This window comes from Mauremys reevesii, linkage group 21 (assembly GCF_016161935.1).
Source record: "Mauremys reevesii isolate NIE-2019 linkage group 21, ASM1616193v1, whole genome shotgun sequence".
NCBI classification, from domain to species: Eukaryota; Metazoa; Chordata; order Testudines; family Geoemydidae; genus Mauremys; species Mauremys reevesii.
The window spans coordinates 7,881,939-7,900,114 of NC_052643.1; the positions used below are offsets into that span (position 1 = coordinate 7,881,939).

The 18,176-nt window shown below is 43.9% G+C and overlaps 2 protein-coding genes across 3 annotated transcripts in view; one reads left to right on the forward strand and one right to left on the reverse strand.

Annotated features, from left to right (window-relative positions):
* DHRS3 (dehydrogenase/reductase 3) overlaps positions 1–18,176 on the forward strand; it is a 136,231-nt gene that overhangs the window by 33,144 nt on the left and 84,911 nt on the right. The gene's annotated exons all lie outside the window — the stretch shown is intronic.
* LOC120388031 (arylacetamide deacetylase-like 4) lies at positions 161–6,617 on the reverse strand. The gene is made up of 4 exons (XM_039509568.1): positions 6,435–6,617; positions 2,994–3,213; positions 1,318–1,381; positions 161–935 (listed from the first exon to the last, which is right to left on the reverse strand). The coding sequence occupies exons 1-4, from the start codon at positions 6,615–6,617 to the stop codon at positions 161–163; spliced, it is 1,242 nt and encodes a 413-aa protein (XP_039365502.1).

Here is an 18,176-nt window from a genome sequence, read left to right on the forward strand (position 1 = left end):
CTGAGGGTCACAATTATGCAGGTGGAAACTGGAAAGTGTAAAATATTCCATAATTTAAAAAATGTAAACCTGAACAAAAAGTGCCTAATTTATGTGCATAAAGTATTTTGCGCTTGCTATTGGAAGTACAGGACCTGCAGCATTTAAAAAAGAATATTTTTCACATTTTTTTAATAAAGTTCACAGTATTATCCAGTATCTTTTTTGCAGATGGAAATGAAAAAATTCCGTAACCAAATAAGGTTAATACTCCATGGAAACCATCTTCATTATGGTACCAGGTGACTCGAACACCATTGTCCTCTAATCGTTTCTTGTACAACAGTCCATCATCCCTAAGCACATCAAATTCACAGGTCAAAATATAAGACTCAGGAAGCTGGCTAACAATAGCATCTTCAGCTAAAAGTGGGGAAAACATTACCTCTAACATTTGTTTAATCACTTCATGAACGTCATATTTATATGAAAGCGGTTTCTGTGGTTTATAGCCTCTGATCTTAAATTCCTCAGGAATATTGTCTGCACTTATCCATTTCTTATACTTCAGTTTCATATCCTCAGGAACATGGGAACTCTTCAGGACATCTTCCACTACTGATGTGTCCTTACTGAGGTAACGTAAACAACAGTAGACAACGCGATCCTGGAACAAGATGGGGACTGAGCGGTTCTGCTGATATGAAGGCAAATAAAAGTCCAGCCCCTGGAGGCCTGGATAGATCAAAACCTGAGCACGTATTCTTGGGAGGTCTGTCCTGCTCACCAATATCTGGCAAATAGCAGTAGCGAAATTAGCTCCACAGCTGTCCCCACAAAGGATGATGCGGGCAGGATCCACCTGATAATCTTCCACATTCCTCATAAAGTGTATGGTGGCATTGAGACAGTCCCAGTACTGGCTTGGATACAGATATTCAGGAGCCAACCGATAACTAAATATCAAAGAAATGATGATTTTTAAAGAAGCCATTGCAAAAATTTTGTTTCCATATTTTTATGTTTAATTGGTGTGGCATCTTCTCTTAAAAACGCCATTCTAAATTTGCACAATTATAAAACCTATGCATTTTAATTAGTTCAATAAAAATGTCCAAAATTTTAAATAATTTTATTTGAATTACTCTAGCACAATTTGCCTAAAAATACATCCCTAAAATGAACAAAACCCTCAAACCAGAAATATAGGGCACAAGCTAAAATAGCAAGGACTGTCACATTTTCAGATCTCCGCATGTATCACAGAAGCATTCCAATTGTAAACTGTCACATTGGAAAAAAAAACCTATATAAAAACACTGGGTTGAGCTCACTTACCCAACAGACACAACCACTGAATCGGTTTCTCTGGCAATATAACGACACACTCTTTCAAAGGCATCTGAAAACAAAAATTTTCAAGAGTGACATATTTGAGTTTTAATACGTGTGAATGGAAGGAAAACTAAAAACTTGGTACATGAACCAAATATCAGCAGACCTCAGAGACCAATCTGTGCGACAGCCTCATGTACAATCATGAGTTCTGAAAGAAGGCTATAAAAGTTGCCAACCCCAAATAAGGAAGTGGCAAGGAAGAAGAAGCTATTTGAGTTCTCATATATTCCATATTCTTTAGAAATAAGACTGAAACTCGTGAAGAACTACGTAAAATCTAAGAACCAAATCCTGCTCCGTACTCTTTTGTGCCAAATTCTTGCCCAGTGTAACTCTGTTGATCACAGAATCATAGGGTTAGAAGGGACCACAACGATCATCTGGTCTAACCCCCTGCCAAGATGTAGGATTTGTTGTGTCTAAACCATCCAAGAAAGGTGGCTATCCAGCCTCCTTTTGAAAACCTCCAGTGAAGAAGCTGTCACAACCTCTGGTGGCGGTCTGTTCCATTGTCTTACTCTTCTCACAGTTGGGAAGTTTTGATGTCATAATAGTTCATCGCCCTTGGAATACATTAGATGTTTATTATTATGTACACTCCTTAATAAGGTGTGGCGCACACATGCTGTCGAAACCACTGCAGTCCTGAGTCCTGTGAGTACATTTCTCCACACAATAAAACCTTTCCATCAGTCAATGAATCAGGACTGAATTCAATATACAATATTCCTCAAGAAGGGCCAAATCCATATCACCTTACTCTTGCATGTATTCCCACAGGGCCAAATTAATCACCAAAGTATCTTTAGTGGTCTGGGGACTCTTGCCCCCATTTACAGATTCTAGAGGTGTATTCTACAGTCAATAGATGCCTAGAAGATGTGTAAATATAAAAGGAAATAAGTACAGAACTATGGAAATGTATTTCTCTTGGTCTATAACAGCAATAGTATTGTAATGGACCAAAATGTTAATTCATGCTTTAAGGTGGCTCATCTTAATTAATTAGCCTTTTACAATTGGTATGGCTACTTTCACCTTTTCATGGTGCGTGTGTGTGTGTGTGTGCATACAATGGAACATATAGTAAGAAGATTTTATATATAAAATCTTCTTACTATAAATTCCATTGTATGCATCTGATGAAGTGGGCTGTAGCCCACAAAAGCTTATACTCAAATACATTTGTTAGTCTTTAAGGTGCCACAGGTACTCCTGTTCTTTATTCACAACAGTTGACAAGAAGTGAATAGGCCATTTCTACCTTAATTTAATTGGTTCGTTAGCACTGACCCCCCACTTGGTAAGGCAATTCCCATCTTTTCATGTGCTGTGTATTTCTACCTGCCTACTGTATTTTTCCATGCATCTGATGAAGTGGGTTTTAGCCCACAAAAGCTTATGCCCAAATAAATTTGTTAGTCTCTAAGGTGCCACAAGAACTCCTCGTTGTTTTTGCTTTTGTTTGTTTGTTGGATGGGCCAAAAAATTTTTAAAAACTTATTTTAGATCTGGCTTCAAGCCAGACACAAACCTCTTCTGAGATTCCAAAAATGTGTGGTGTGTTGTTGTTTTTTTTAATTATCAATCATCAATTGAATCTTGATATTTCTTACTAATGCTTCCCAGGGTGCCAGCGCCTCCATGAAAGTAAAGGACACCCCTCCTTTGGCCAACAGATGGTGCTTTTGCCTGGTAAACCCTCACTGGCACCTCAGCAAACTTCAGGTCACTGATGAGGAGTTTTGAATCTCTCCATGGTGGTGGTATTCCATCCAGGATCAACCGGAGCAAGCTTATGTCACTGCAGATACCCAGCTTCTCGAAAATCCTTCCCTATTAAAACGGAAAAGATCCGAAATTGATTACTGCAAAGAGGCCCAAATCTTTCAAATTGCACAAAATGCGTAGACGGTAGCTTGCGGCAAGGGGTTGAATTTAGTGCAGAGTATGGTCACAAACCAAGAAATGGTCGAACTGTTTTTAAGTAAATTGAGCGGTGCTGAAAGTGGCCAAGCTGGCACTACTGGAGACCTAAATCATCTCTGTCCACGGACAAGAAGCAACGGGGACATGGTGCAGTGCGGAGTTCCCTACGCAGCCCCATTCCAAACAGAAAAGGGTCGTCTTTTGTTGTGGTTCGTGGTTGTGATCATTCATTTTTAGAGAGCCAAATAATCAAAAAAAACAGCTGATCTTAAAAATATAGGGAGAAAAGGGAAAACAATTTCTGATTTGGAAACGGGCTAGGCAAGGAGGCATCTAAGGGCATGTTTCCACAGCAAAAGCTGCGCACGGGCTAACTTATTCAAGCTAGTTTGAATCCAGCTAGCATGGGTCACTATAGCAATGAAGACAGCGCAGTATAAACTTCAACTTAGATAGTACAAACCTGGCACAGACCATAGGTCCATACTCAGCTCGCTAGTTCACTCTGAAGTCTGTACTGTGCTGCCTTCACTGCTGCTACTCACCTTAGCTAGATTCAAGCTAGCCTGGGGAGCCCCCCGCCATGCCGCCCCCCCCCCCCCCCCGCGTGGCCTTCGCTGTGTAGACATGTGGATATAAGAGAGGAGAAGATGGCATAGAATTAGGAAGCCAGGCTACTGTTTGGAGCCAAGAAATGGGGCTCTAAAGAATATTTGGGAACCAGTGGGCTCTGTGAGGTAGTCAGGAAAACAGACAGGAGTTCTTCTCCTCAGCCCTGAACTACAGCTGTGATCCTCAGCAGCCAGTCCCAGCTGCTGTGTCCTAGACAAACAGATTCCCTCAGTTCCGTCAGCCCAAGATTGCTCTCTGACCAGCATCCTCAGAAGGAACAACTGGTCTTTGAGGTCTTTGACCTCTCTGACAACATGGCCATCAATCTTCCCAGCTCCTTCCATCACCTTTTGCTGCGAACAGAAGCTAGAATAGGATCTGAGAGGCTAGGGAGAGAGGAATAGTTGCATCCCAAGTTATCAGAGACCAGAAAATTGTGAATGGCACCACAGAGGCAGCTAACCCCTGTAACACTGGAAAGAGGAAGTAGGGGGATGTATTTGAGCAGTTCTGTTGGCTTTTCATGGGATAGCTCCATAAGATTATCCTAATACATTTCAAACCTAGCTGATGTCTGAGAATATATCTCTGTGGTCTGTGGGAAGTTTGGCAGCTGGCTGTTTAGATTCAGGAACCCAAGGAAAAGAGGATAAAAATGTAAAATCAAATGCTTCCTCTACAAAAGAAAGTAAATATTTTGTTAAAAATTGCAAAGAAAATTCAGTTGTCCTATGAGAGGTCATTGTGCCAGATTTGGAGACTATGTGCAGTCATTAAAGTGTGAAACATGAGGAGCTTAGTCCTGCTTTAAGTGTAAATCTCAGGGCAGCTTTAACTTATCCTACAAAATATGTAATATGCCGACTGGACATATTGAGGTGATCTCCATGTCATAAATTGCACAAGCATGTGATAAATTTACCACGTACCTGTCAGATTTATCACATGGATATGACCATATCACCTGTCCACTAATCCATCTGACCAGGACTTAATATCACATTCCAAAATCTTCAGTATGTTCAAATACCTGCCGTGCTTTTAAAGCAACCTGTCAAATATTTCCTCCTTTTCCTCTCAAGAGTGAAATTTTCCTTTAAAAACAAAGCCCCCAAACCAACCAAACAAAAAAAGCTTTATCTTGCTCGATGCCCGGGGTGGCAAATATTTAACCCTGGGTCCAGGACAGCTTTTTCTTTACATAAAAAAGGAATAACTTTTAAGATATAATGTCTATGAGCTATGAAGTTCAATGTCAAAAGAGCTTTATGTCATTTGTTAGAAGCAAGGGGACGCATTGGTCACTCCTCGCCCTGGAAGGTTCACATTTCAAGACTGACTTTTTTGGTCTAGAAAAATTATTATTCGTTATTTTTGAAGATGTTTTATGTTTTAGTTTTAGTTTTAATTTTAATTTTTCTCTTCCTCAGATCCATGCACAATCATAGTAACTAAGGCACATAGTTTTACAAGTGGAAGGTTACAATCAATAATCCCAATACAATGTTTTAAATTCCGTAAAATTATCCTAGGATTTTTTTTTATGGACTACGTGTAATATATAAAGAACACATGTAGGTGTGGCAGGTTTGGTATGGTATAAAAGTTTTATTTATACTCATCTGTTATTATCTGCATAACTCCACTCTTCTCTTTGCCATTTGTAATTAAGCAACCATCCCAAACTCAGAGTAATATAACTTGTAGCACATCTTTTTGTATTCCATCTGTGTGTGTGCATACATAATACATACAATATAAAAAAACATGGGTTTAGTGTATACATAGTGCAAGCTGTATTAGTCTGATCTGTAGCTAAAGAGTACATCTATTACTTTCTGGGATTGTTGCTTCAGATAGGTTTCACTGTAGTAAAATGTCTGTGAATTGTCAATGTCTGTGAATCTGTCTCAGTGAATGTATAAAGGTAGGTATGTGCATTTAACTAGAGCTGGATGGGATTTTTTCAGTGAGATTTTCCTGTCAAAAAGGCAATTGACCAAAACCAAAAAGTGTTTGTGGGAAAGGGTCAGTTTTGAGGAATTTCTCAAATCAAAAATAGTTGAAGAAAATGTTTAAAAATTATCAAAACCAAAAACTTTGGTTTCCCACTTTGAAATGACTCTTCATTTTTTCTCTGACATATTTGACAAGGAAATGGGATATGGAAGAGGATGTATTGGAATTCTGTCAGGTTTGCTATTATGTGAGTATCTATCTATGGACACCTTCAATATGTATAACAGATTTTTTTTAACATTTTGTGTGAAGCAGTGTTTTAAAAATTATGAAGTATCTAGAGTTTGAGAGAGGCACTGAAAAAAATCAAAATAAATAAATTCTAAAACCAGCCTCTAGTCTTTACCTTTAAGAATTACGATAATTTAATGTGGTATAATTCATATTCCAGATGTTTCTAGACTGTTTAAGAAATTTTTTTTTACAGATCTTCCAACTCCCATCCTATTAGTCAAAAATAAAAGTTGAATCCCCTGTTTGAAGCCAAGTCAACTTACCAGAACAGCAGTCATAACTAATAGCGAGTGATAAAACCGAAGCTTTAGCGGCTGGTCAATTCCAGGAGGCAGTTCTGATTTGAAGAGATCATAACAAATTGCCCAAATGAACAATACCGGTAGCAAAAAGGGAGAAATCGAGATCACTCCTATTAATGTCAAAGGAGCACAAACCAACCCCATTTCACTTGAATGAGGATGATGTACTTAGAGAAATGGTTCTGATTTGATTCTCCCAGGACTTGTTTCTGAAGTGTCCTTACAGGAGACTAAGCAATACAGGGCACCCTCTGAGACACAGCGCAAAATACATAATCAGATTAAGACTGCAATATTAATAATTATCTCCACCCTCCTCCCATGAATCATGATGATGGCTCTACCCACACACAGAAGAAACTAGAATCTGACAGTCAAACTCCGGCAACATGAACATTCAAAATGGGCCTAAAACGCTATTTATTCTGTATCTGGTTTCATTATGACTCAGTTCTGGATGGACTTCTTGGTGGGACTGCAGAACTAACCCTTAGACATTCCAAAAGCCGAATATTTGCGTTGGCAATAGTGGTAGACACTTCTCTAGAGAAGAATCAATTCCATGATTGTTTTCATACACTTTGTTTCATAGTCTCATTTGTCAGTAAATATGAGTAAAGTACACAGGTGTGTAGTCAGATTTTATATACAGTGTTATATACATGTAAGAGCACAGCTACTCGGTGTGTTGTTTGTCATGTGCCTCTATAAGATCTACCCATGGTATATTGTTACAACTATATGTCAGCAACTTAGTTGATGTAAAGTTTTTATATATAGATATTCGCCTTTATGCTGGAATAGATGGTGTTGTAAAATATGGGCTTCACTGTGAAAACTGTATACAGCTGGACCTGAAGTCTCTCTGATTTTCGTATTCCTCAGGAGACTCCCCAGCAGGGCTCCTGCACTTCAGAAAAATCTTTAGTCAGACAATTGTGCCATACATATTGCAGAAGAAAGCAGGGCACATAGATGTTCCTATTTTCCCAATTCCTCTGAAAAATTAGCAAATGTTCGACTTAAGGTCCAGGTTTTCCAGAACAGAAAGTTCGGAGTGTGAGGGCTTGTCTACACTACAGGACTATTTCGAATCTACTTAAGTCGAATTTGTGGATTCGACCTTAATAAGTCGAATTTGTGTATCCATACTAAATACACAAATTCGAACTTCTGAGTCCACATTCACGGGGCCAGCTTTGACTTTGGAAGCGGTGCACTGTGGGAAGCTATCCCACAGTTCCCGCACTCCCCGCTGCCCATTGGAATTAGGGATTTCCCCAATGCATGCTGGGGAAAATGTATCGTCATTGAACCGTCAATCCCGCCTCCCTGTCTTCCTTGAAAGCGCCGGCGGAAATCTGTTCGCGCCCTTGTCTGGTCGGTTACAGCTCTGACGCCACAGCACTGCGAGCATGGAGCCCGCTGCGATCATCGCTGCACTTATGGCCGTTGTCAACTCCTCGCACGTTATCGTCCACCTCTTCCACAGTCAGATGCTGAGAAACCGGGCGAGGAGGCTCCGGCAGCACGGTGAGGAGAGTGGCGCAGAGCTCTCAGAAAGCAGGGTACGCCGGGCAGTGGAGATCATGGTGGCAATGGGTCAAGTTCATGGTGTGGAACGGCGATTCTGGGCCCGGGAAACATGCACAGACTGGTGGGACCGCATAGTGCTGCAGGTCTGGGATGACACAGAGTGGCTGCGAAACTTCAGGATGCGTAAGGGCACTTTCCTTGAACTGTGTGACTTGCTGTCCCCTGCCCTGAAGCGCCAGGACACAAGGATGCGAGCAGCCCTGAGTGTGCAGAAGCGAGTGGCCATAGCCCTCTGGAAACTTGCCACGCCAGACAGCTACCGGTCAGTAGTGAACCACTTTGGCGTGGGCAAATCTACCGTGGGGATTGCTGTCATTCAAGTAGCCCACGCAATCGTTGAGCAACTGCTCTCAAAGGTAGTGACTCTCGGAAATGTCCAGGTCATCATAGATGGCTTCGCCGCGATGGGATTCCCAAACTGCGGTGGGGCTATAGATGGGACTCACATCCCTATCCTGGCACCAGCCCACCAGGCCAGCGAGTACATTAACCGAAAGAGCTACTTTTCAATGGTGCTGCAAGCTGTGGTGGACCATAGGGGACGTTTTACCAACATCAACGTCGGGTGGGCGGGCAAGGTTCATGACGCGCGTGTTCAGGAACTCTGGTCTGTTTAGACGCCTCCAGGCAGGCACTTTCTTCCCGGACCACAAAATAACGGTTGGGGATGTGCAGATGCCTACAGTGATCCTCGGGGACCCGGCCTACCCGCTAATGCCCTGGCTCATGAAGCCCTATACAGGCGCCTTGGACAGTGAAAAGGAACTCTTCAACTACCGGCTGAGCAAGTGCAGAATGGTGGTGGAGTGTGCTTTCGGACGTCTCAAGGGGAGATGGCGGACCTTACTGACTCGCTCGGACATCAGCGAAAAGAATATCCCCGTAGTGATTGCTGCTTGCTGTGTGCTCCACAATCTCTGTGAGAGCAAGGGCGAGACCTTTTTGGCCGCTTGGGAGGTTGAGGCAAATCGCCTGGCTGCTGTTTACGATCAGCCAGACACCCGTGCTGAGAGAATATCCCAGCGGGAAGCGATATGCATCAGGGAGGCTTTGAAAGCGAGTTTCCTCGCAGAGCAGGGTAACCTGTGACTGTCCACTTGATTTTAAGAGAGCCTGATCATAAACCAAGTTTCCCCCAGTTCCGAAGGACGTTTTAAAACTAAGGACATGTTTTAGTAATTAATAATAAATCTTTCGTTGACTTTGCATTTCTCTTTCTTCGTTGAAACATGGAAGCACTCTGTGCTGGTTAAGGTGTGCACTGATGGGTGGGTTTGCAGGAAGGGGCGAGGGGTGCCGTCTTTGGATAGGGGTTAACATGACGGCTGTGGGTTTGGCCGTTGGAAGGGGTGAGGGGTGTGGGGGAAGGGTGAGTATCTGCCCCTGGATGAGGTCTCTTTTTGGGGCTCAGGGCACCGGGGAGGATCGTGACTACGGTCCAAGTGCATGTGAAGGGAAGCCTGCCTTTACATTCTGGGATGTCAGGCACCAGGACCCTGCACAAGCATACACATCAAGGAAAGACCCGGGGCAGCATACACCACACAGACTGTCCCTGGTGCCTAGTGACTGCAGTCTGTGTGTGCCCTGCAGTTGACCCTGCAGCCAAGTCTGTAGCATGGCACTGTGGGCTATGCAGTGAAATTACAACCCCCCCCCCTACAGAACAACAGAAAGTCTTCTGACACCAGAAACGTGACGGAAACAGTCAGTAACACAAAACCGCTTTTAATAATGTAGTACACAGTGGGGGGTTTGAACTTGGAGTTGGGACTGGTTGATGCTTTAAGGAAAGAGCTTGTACAAATTTACAGCGCGACAGTTGTCTCGAACATTATCGGTGTGCTGCGGTGCAGGGACAGTTCTCACGGCCCCTACCGCCCCTCCGTCTTGTCACTTTGGGTGAGGGGGGGACAGGACTTCTTGGCGTTGGAGGGCGGTTGCAGATGCACTGCAGGGGGGCTCTCTCCTCCTGACTGCGGTCTTGCAGAACATCTACAAGGCGCCGGAGCGTGTCCGTTTGCTCCCTCATTAGACCAAGCAGCGTTTGAGTCGCCTGCTGGTCTTCCTGCCGCCACCTATCCTCCCGTTCCATGTGTGTGCGATGCTGCTGACACAGGCTCTCCCTCGACTGTCTCTGCTCTGCCGCCTCCGCTCTGGAGCTGGCCATCAGTTCCTGGAACATGTCGTCCCTTGTCTTTTTCTTTCGGCGTCTAATCTGAGCCAGCCTCTGCGAGGGGGATGGCGGGGCAGTCCGGGAAGGAGCCGAAGCTGTGTGATGCGAAAAAGTAGGTGATTTCCTTGAACAAATACATGTTTGCCAACAGTAAACACAGTCTAGTCAGTTTCAGTTAAGAAGACCAAACAGGGAACCAAGTCTCAGGAGATCTCGGAACTAGTCCGAGATTTCGGAATACGCTCTCATTGGCGGCGCGATTGCACTGGATAGCGCACAAGCGAGGAGAGACAGCTGCATCCCTCTTGCACAAAGTCCTGGTAAGCCTTACAGTACAGAGTGCTTATCAGTTACTGCTTAGCTGTGCTCTCCTGCTGGAGGCAATGTGCAAAGCAGAAAAGATGAGCGTTATGCGGCACCTCCCGCCAGTGAACGGGAAAGACCCCTGTATGCGTTTCCTCTGTGGCCTGCAACACGTGGCTGTTAAGCGAGGGTCATTCTTATGCAAAGTAAAACTCTGTTAAGCAAGGGTCATTCTTATGCAAAGTAAAACTCTGTTAAGCGAGGGTCATTCTTATGCAAAGTAAAAGTCTACCATGCACAATAGTAACAGTACACTAATTCCACTAATTAGATGCAGCACTTCCACAACGACATCACCCTGAGGCGTGTCAGGCGCACACAGAGAGAGCGGATGCTAACAGAAGCCCTGCACAGACCAGGACCATACGCTGCCATGCTCGTAGAGGCGATGGTCCCCCTGTACCTGAGGATGGCCTGGCGCGGAAGAGTGTGCTTCAACGGAGCACCCAATAAAGCACCTCTCCCAAGAAACCTCTTGCTGAGGCTTTTCCAGCTGCTCTCTGAGAGCTTTTTTGAACTATCCCCAGAGGACTATTGCTCCATTGCTGTTTGTGTAGACCTGCTGTTTGTATAGTTTCATATTTAAATATTGTTATATAGTATTTATATTTTTTATATATATCCCTGTTTCTTAAAAAAATAAATGTTTCCCTGTTTGTAGCACTTACCGCCTGATCCTTCCCCTGATTCCAAGTCCGGGTTAACGGGCGGGGACGGTTGGTAGGGGATCTCTGTGAGGGTGATGAAGAGATCCTGGCTGTCAGGGAAAGCGGGAGTGGGTTCGATGTCGCCTGCGCCGTCCTCAACAGACCCTTCCTCATCTTCCCCATCGGCGAACAGGGAGGGGGAACTGTCCCGGTACACTATTCCGTCCTCGGAGTCCACCGTCACTGGTGGGGCACTGGTGGCAGACCCACCTAGAATGGCATGCAGTGCCTCGTAGAAGCGGCATGTCTGGGGCTGGGCTCCAGAGCGTCCGTTTGCCGCTCTGACTTTTTGATACCCTTGTCTTAGGTCCTTCACTTTCACGCGGCACTGCATCGCATCCCGGCTGTATCCTTTGTCTTTCATGGCTTTAGAGACCTTCTCGAAGGTCTTCGCGTTCCGCTTGTTGGAGCGCAGCTCCGAGAGCACAGACTCCTCGCCCCACACAGCGATCAGATCCTGGACTTCCCGGTCACTCCATGCTGGGGACCTCTTTCTATTCTGGGATTGCCCGGACTCCTCTGCTGGAGAGCTCTGCATCGTTGCAGGTGCTGCGGAGCTCGCCCCGATGTGCAACCAGAACGTCAGATTCAAACCGCCCAGACAGGAAAATGAATTCAAATTTTCGCGGGTCATTTCCTGTGTGGCTGGCCAGAGAATCCAAGCTCGGAATGCTGTCCAGAGCGTCAACAGAGTGGTGAACTGTGGGATAGCTCCCGGAGCTGCTAAGTTCGATTAGCATCCACACCAAGCCTAATTCGAGCTAGCAAGTGCGAATTTAGCGTTACTCCACCTGCCGGGGTGGAGTACCAAATTCGAACTAAAGAGCCCTCTAGTTCGAATTAAATGGCTTCCTGGTGTGGACGGTTGAGCGGTTAGTTCGAATTAACGCTGATAAATTCGAATTAAAGTCCTAGTGTAGACCAGGCCTGAGAATTTCTTCTCGCAAATTTCTACTGGGAACTTCACGTGAATTGGATTTTTAGTCATCAGACTTGTCCATCTTCCTTTTAGGGCAGGATGTGCTGAATTTGTGTTCTTCTTTCCATTGTGTGTATGCACCGCCCAACCCACCGTCAGTGTATTCCACCTTTCACCTGTTTTCCTCAGCAGTACAGCAGAGTGATCTAGCCTTTAACACCAGTTTTCGAGGTATGCCTCTAATAACAATCCCATTAACTATAAGCTACTTGTCTTCACTTTCATGGCCCTTCATAGCCTATTCCCCCCCTACCTACATCATCTCTCGTCCACTTGACCGATGAGCCAGCAATGCCAGCCTCTATTGTCCACTTGTTAAATTTTCAAATAAGCGCCTTCATGCTTTCTCCCATGCTGTTTCTCATGCTTAGGAGAAGCTCCCTGAAACTATCCACAGAGCTGCCTCACTATCCTCCTTCAAAGCCTTCCTTAAAACTCTTATTTTCCTTGTGCCTACAAAAAATACCTATAATAATGGTTAGGTTTCTGATGTGCTGAATCCACTACCTCTCATGCTGACCAATATTGTTTCCTTGTATGCCCTCGTCTGTCAATAGTCATCTCTTGTTTTATACTTAGATTATTAGATCTTTGGGGCAGAGACCATCTTTTGTTCTATGTTCGTCCAGGGCCTAGTGCAATGGGATTCTAGTCCATGACTAGGGTTTCTAGGTGCTAAAGTAGTACAAATAGTAATGATCATACAACCCTCCCTCCTCCCTGCTGGTGCTAATGCAGAAGCAAAATGGCTGCCATGATATAGAACAAGATCCATTATTAAAGGGGGAAAAGTGCCCAAAATATCACATGGCTGTAAAGTTGCTGTGGCCGGATCTATCTGCATACAGTGCTTTTTCAGAGCAAAGAAAGGTTCCCAAATACCAATGCCCCTACTTTAGTTCAAGTCTTTCATGATTTCAAGATCTACTTCCACTGAGGAAATTCGTGCACCCTCTTCTACCAGTGGGGTAGGACATTTGAGAGATTCTCCCAAATTTCTGATGCTTCTCACAACAGAGTTCTGAAGCTTTCTTCAGGAAACCTCTAGGCCAAGAGGCATGATTCCAAACTAATTCCTCAGTGGAGGAATCTGTTTTTAAGAGACCCTCGAATGAAAGTGAAAAGGAATATATTAAATGTATTTGTGACTGTCATATGTTTTACTGCTGTGACCACCAGGCACCAAGTCGCAATGCCACTCACTCAGTGTTGGCCCTGGCACCGTCGTGATGGGGGGCACCAGAGCTACCACTCAGTGGGTATTGGGGCAGCTGGTGCTGCTACTCCTTGCTGCTGCCAAGGTCTGGCTGCTGCACCAGTACCTGAACTAGACCAGTCAGGGATCATGAGCTAATGTTGGGTGGCCCCCCACAAATTGGGCCCTAGGCACGTGCCTACATTGACTCTGTCTTAATCTGGCTTTGGTCAAGACTCAGCAGCCACAGGGGCTTATGAAGACATTGAGGCTTTGCCAAATTAAAAAGTGAAAAGACTTTGTCAGCTTAAGACTGTTGTGGGGGGTAGGGGGCTCAGCACAAGCATCATTTTCTACAAAAAAACCCACACAAGGGCAAAGGGCTAACATTTGCTTTTTGTGAGTATTGCAGAGCTGATTTTTCTGTTAGTCATGGCGGATACAATGATATTTCAAGACACATTGCTAAGGAGAAACAAGCGAGCCGTGCCAAGGCTGCAATGCAGTCAAAATCTTTGGTAGCTTGTTCTCCATCTGCTGGGTCAAAAATGAGTGACTGTGTAACCAAAGCTGAAGTGTTATTTATAGGATTACTTTTGGAGCATACCATTCCTCCTGCTAGCAGTGATCATGTGAGACCTTTCTTCAAAAACATGTTCCCAAACTCCAAAATTGCTCAGCACTATGCGTGTGTTTCCAGAAAAATGGCCCCTATTATACCAGAGACTATCTCACCCAAAGCCCGTGAAAATGTACGAAGTGTGACTGAAGGCCATAAACAATATTTTGGCACTGGATGCTTGTTTGAACAAGTCTGAGAAGTATTTTCCAATCTTGGTTGTGTATGAGCACCCAGAAACTGGCCTTTGTTACTGAGGTTTTAGATATGGTTTCTTGTGCATCAAATACATCTCAGGAATTGTTTGATGCAACCAACGTTGTGCTGTCAAAACATGATGTTGACTGGAATAAATGTGTTACATATTCCATGGAAAATGCTGCAAACATTCATAGTAAACACAACAGTATATTGTCTCAAATTAAAGCCAAGCAAACAATGAACCAGAGATTGTAGGTAGTGGGTTGCCTCTCCTCCCACTTGCACTGTATGGCAGAGCACGTATTGAACTCATTACAGATGAATGTTGAGGAGTTGATCAACATTTACTACCACTTTCAAAGAAGTGTCAAAAGAGTGGCCTCCTGAATGAATAGATTGCATTTTGAAATACGCGTGTGAAGAAAAGTGTGTTGTATGTGAAAATGCGCTTGCTGAGAGATCAATTGACGGTACCTGGGCTATACTCCTCCTTTGTCAGTACCTTTGATGAAAAAGAGAAAAGAGGTGCTGCTGGAACAGGGGAAATAAGAATACCAATGAGCTCCAAGAATCCTTTAATGAAGGTGTTTGTTTTTTCATGCAGTGCTGCCCATGCTTTACAAGGTCAACTGACTCCTCCAAACGAAAGCACTGGTAACTCACCTTTTGTACCTAGTAATGATGACTCTATACAAAGATATTCTTCTGAGATTTATGAAACCTTTTGTGACAGCTGCAAGTGAGGATGTTATGAAAATCAATTACAAGGATTCTCCTGTGCCGTCACCGGCATCTGAAGTGTTGGCGCATTTTGAGACATGTGACTACGCAAGAATGGAAAGCATGATCAATACAAGACATCCATATAAGACATTTGTCATTGAATTTTTTTGCAAAGCACTGGCTTATGTGAGAAAAGGCAATGCCTTTACAAGATCATGTACTTGAGAGCCTGCTTTTGTTACTCCAAGCAGTTGTGTATCAGCACCTTGCCATGATACAAAGGTGGTGATTGATGGACCTCCTGATGTGATCAGGGCGCAACAAATGGATCCTCTGATTTGAAAGTTAAGGATTATCAAATCTGTGATGCATTTTATGAATATGACAGCACTATGAGAACTGATGAATTTTGGTATCATGTATTTGAAATGAATGACCCAATAAATAGCCAGGTAAGATTCAGTGTGTCACAATTCAGGGCAACTGCACCTGTATTCCCCCTCATGGAGCTCGGCTTGTTTAGCCTAACCAAATGAAGGCTGAGGGGAGATATTTCTCTCTCTGTAAATACATCAGAGGGATAAATACCAGCGAGGGAGAGGAGTTTCTTAAGTTGAGCCAATGTGGATTCAAGAACAAATGGATATAATTGGCTATCAACAAATTTAGGTTTGAAATTAGGTGAAGGTTTCTAACCATCAGAGGAGTGAAGTTGTGGAACAGCCTCCCAAGTGGAGCAGTGGGGGCAAAAAAACCTAACTGGTTTCAAGACTGAGCTTGATAAGTTTATGGAGGGGATGGGATGATGAGACTGCCTACAATGGCATGTAGGTGATCTGCGACTGCTAGCAGCAAATATCTCCAATGGCCAGTGATGGGATGCTAGATGGGGAGAGCTCTGAGTTACTACAGAGAATTCTTTCCCAGGTGACTAGCTGGTATGTTTGTCACTTAATATGGTCCTGCAGTGACATCTGCTGGCTGCATCTGATCATTTCCCAAATTTCAGGGAACGTTCTAGGTATCTGTGGCTAGAACCCTATTGATGTTGGTGAAAATTGGAAACACCGTAAGGGAGAAATAGGGGACAGAGGGAGCCCCAGGCAACTGGTTAAGCAGAGCCAGCACCTTCAGCCACCTCTGTGATTGTCTACAAGTTAAAACTGCAGAATCTTCTAGAGACCAGGGTCTATTGGGGCCAATTGTCCCTCCCTTTACAGAGGATTCCAAGGCTATAAAAGAGGAAATCGGTTCCAACCACCCTTGAATTCCTTCTTAACCACTGAAAGTACAGCAAGCTCAAATCCCATGCAGTATCGTCAATGCTTCTCTCATTGTTTTATTCTTCAGCCCTTTCAGAGCTATTTTCCTTTTAATTAGCTAGATCATCAGTTACTAGAGGTTTCTTTATTTAAAAGAACAAAGTGGTACCTGTGCAGCATAAGTAACACCTGGACCTGCAAGTATGGAAAGGGCAGTCTTACCCTGTTAACTAAGTTTGGCAATCTGTAAATCCAGCATCAACTTTAGAGATCCACTAGAATCAGTGGCTCGTTTCCTGGCTTATGTGATGACCAGATCCCCAGTCTTATCCCACTGGCTGAACCCAATGTCAAAGTTTTGGCACGCTGGTCATGGCACCAAATTTCCTGGATCTGAACAGGCTAGCCTAATGTGATGCCAGGGCTTCCTCACTGTTGATAAAGCACTGAGCTCCCTGCATCCTTCTAGATTGACCTTATTTGGTGCTGAGCTATGACACCAAAGTACCCGGATCAACCTGCTTTGGTGTCAGCTTTTCTGCATCATCAACTCTAATGAGCTGCAAGTGGCTGAGTCAGGTGTCAAAGTTATGGCACCTTAGATTTTCTAGCACCATCAACTCTATCTGTGGCAGTCCAGCACTGGGGATGCTGCACCACAGGTTCAGGCAAAAGGCATAAAGTGGGTCTCTCTTGTCATTCTGGTGCTGAGAAACTTGCACCATTTACTCTGTTGTTTATAGATGGCTCCAGAGTCCTTTGACTCTTTGGGGTTTACTAAGTTGGCACCTGTAAAAAGTCTGGGACAGGGGACCCAGATTTATCATAGCAGACACTTAGTTTCATGTAGACTACACAAAAATGTTGTCTACTGATAGTTTACTCCAGGGATAATTGGCTGAGGATTTGCTTTTTGGGAGTCCCTCCAGACTTGAATACATCTAAATCAGGGGTCGGCAACCTTTCAGAAGTGCTGTACCGAGTCTTCATTTATTCACTCTAATTTAAGGTTTCGCGTGCCAGTCGTACATTTTAACATTTTTAGAAGGTCTCTTTCTATAAGTCTATAATATATAACTAAACTATTGTTGTATGTAAAGTAAATAAGATTTTTAAAATGTTTAAGAAGCTTCATTTAAAATTAAATTAAAATGCAGAGCCCCCTGGACTGGTAGCCAGGACCCGGGCAGTGTGAGTGCCACTGAAAATCAGCTCGCGTGCAGCCTTCAGCACACGTACCATAGGTTGCCTACCCCTGTGCTTGGCAGAAAAAGACAGACCCTTCCCTAAAGAGCTCATAATCTATATGTTATGTTAAACAATTTTCAGTCATTAGAATCTCAGCAATTAAATGTAACATCCCATATATGACTAGTTTTGTTTAACAGCCACTTATTGAATCAACAAAACTGCCGCAACCACTGAGAGAAGCTAGCCCCCACTAACTATGTCCACATGCATTCTGCATTCCTTGCACTGTATGAGAATCTGGTCTAGAACAAGGAGATTGGGGACTAGGATTCATAGATTCTATTCCTAGTTTGGAGGCAAGGAGAACTCTGACTACAGATCAGAAGAGGACAACTGGGTTTAACCCTTGTATTGCAGAAAGACAAGTTCCTATGATGTGAAGGGTTAAACCTCTCTCACCCTGAGGGTGTGCATAAAACCTAGGAATCCTAACTCACAAGAGTCTTTGCTTTAATCACTTGACCACACTCTCCATCCCTTTTTGTGAGGGTGGGAGGATGTGTGCAGGGGGACCCTATATGCTTTTGGAAAACTTTGCCAGCTTAAACGTAGTCAAGGTTCATCGTGGCTTTGCTGCTTTCCCACTGTTCCTCTGTCTCCTCCCCTTCTGACGAAGGAGAAAAAATATTTT

Excerpts from the sequence above, each read along its gene's own strand:
- LOC120388031 (XM_039509568.1), bottom strand. The coding sequence starts at position 6,617 with ATGGGGTTGGTTTGTGCTCCTTTGACATTAATAGGAGTGATCTCGATT. Across the intron at positions 1,382-2,993 it reads TGGCACCCTGGGAAGCATTA|ATGCCTTTGAAAGAGTGTGT; the intron begins GTAAGAAATATC and ends TTTTGTTTTCAG. Across the intron at positions 936-1,317 it reads TCAGTGGTTGTGTCTGTTGG|TTATCGGTTGGCTCCTGAAT; the intron begins GTAAGTGAGCTC and ends TTTGATATTTAG.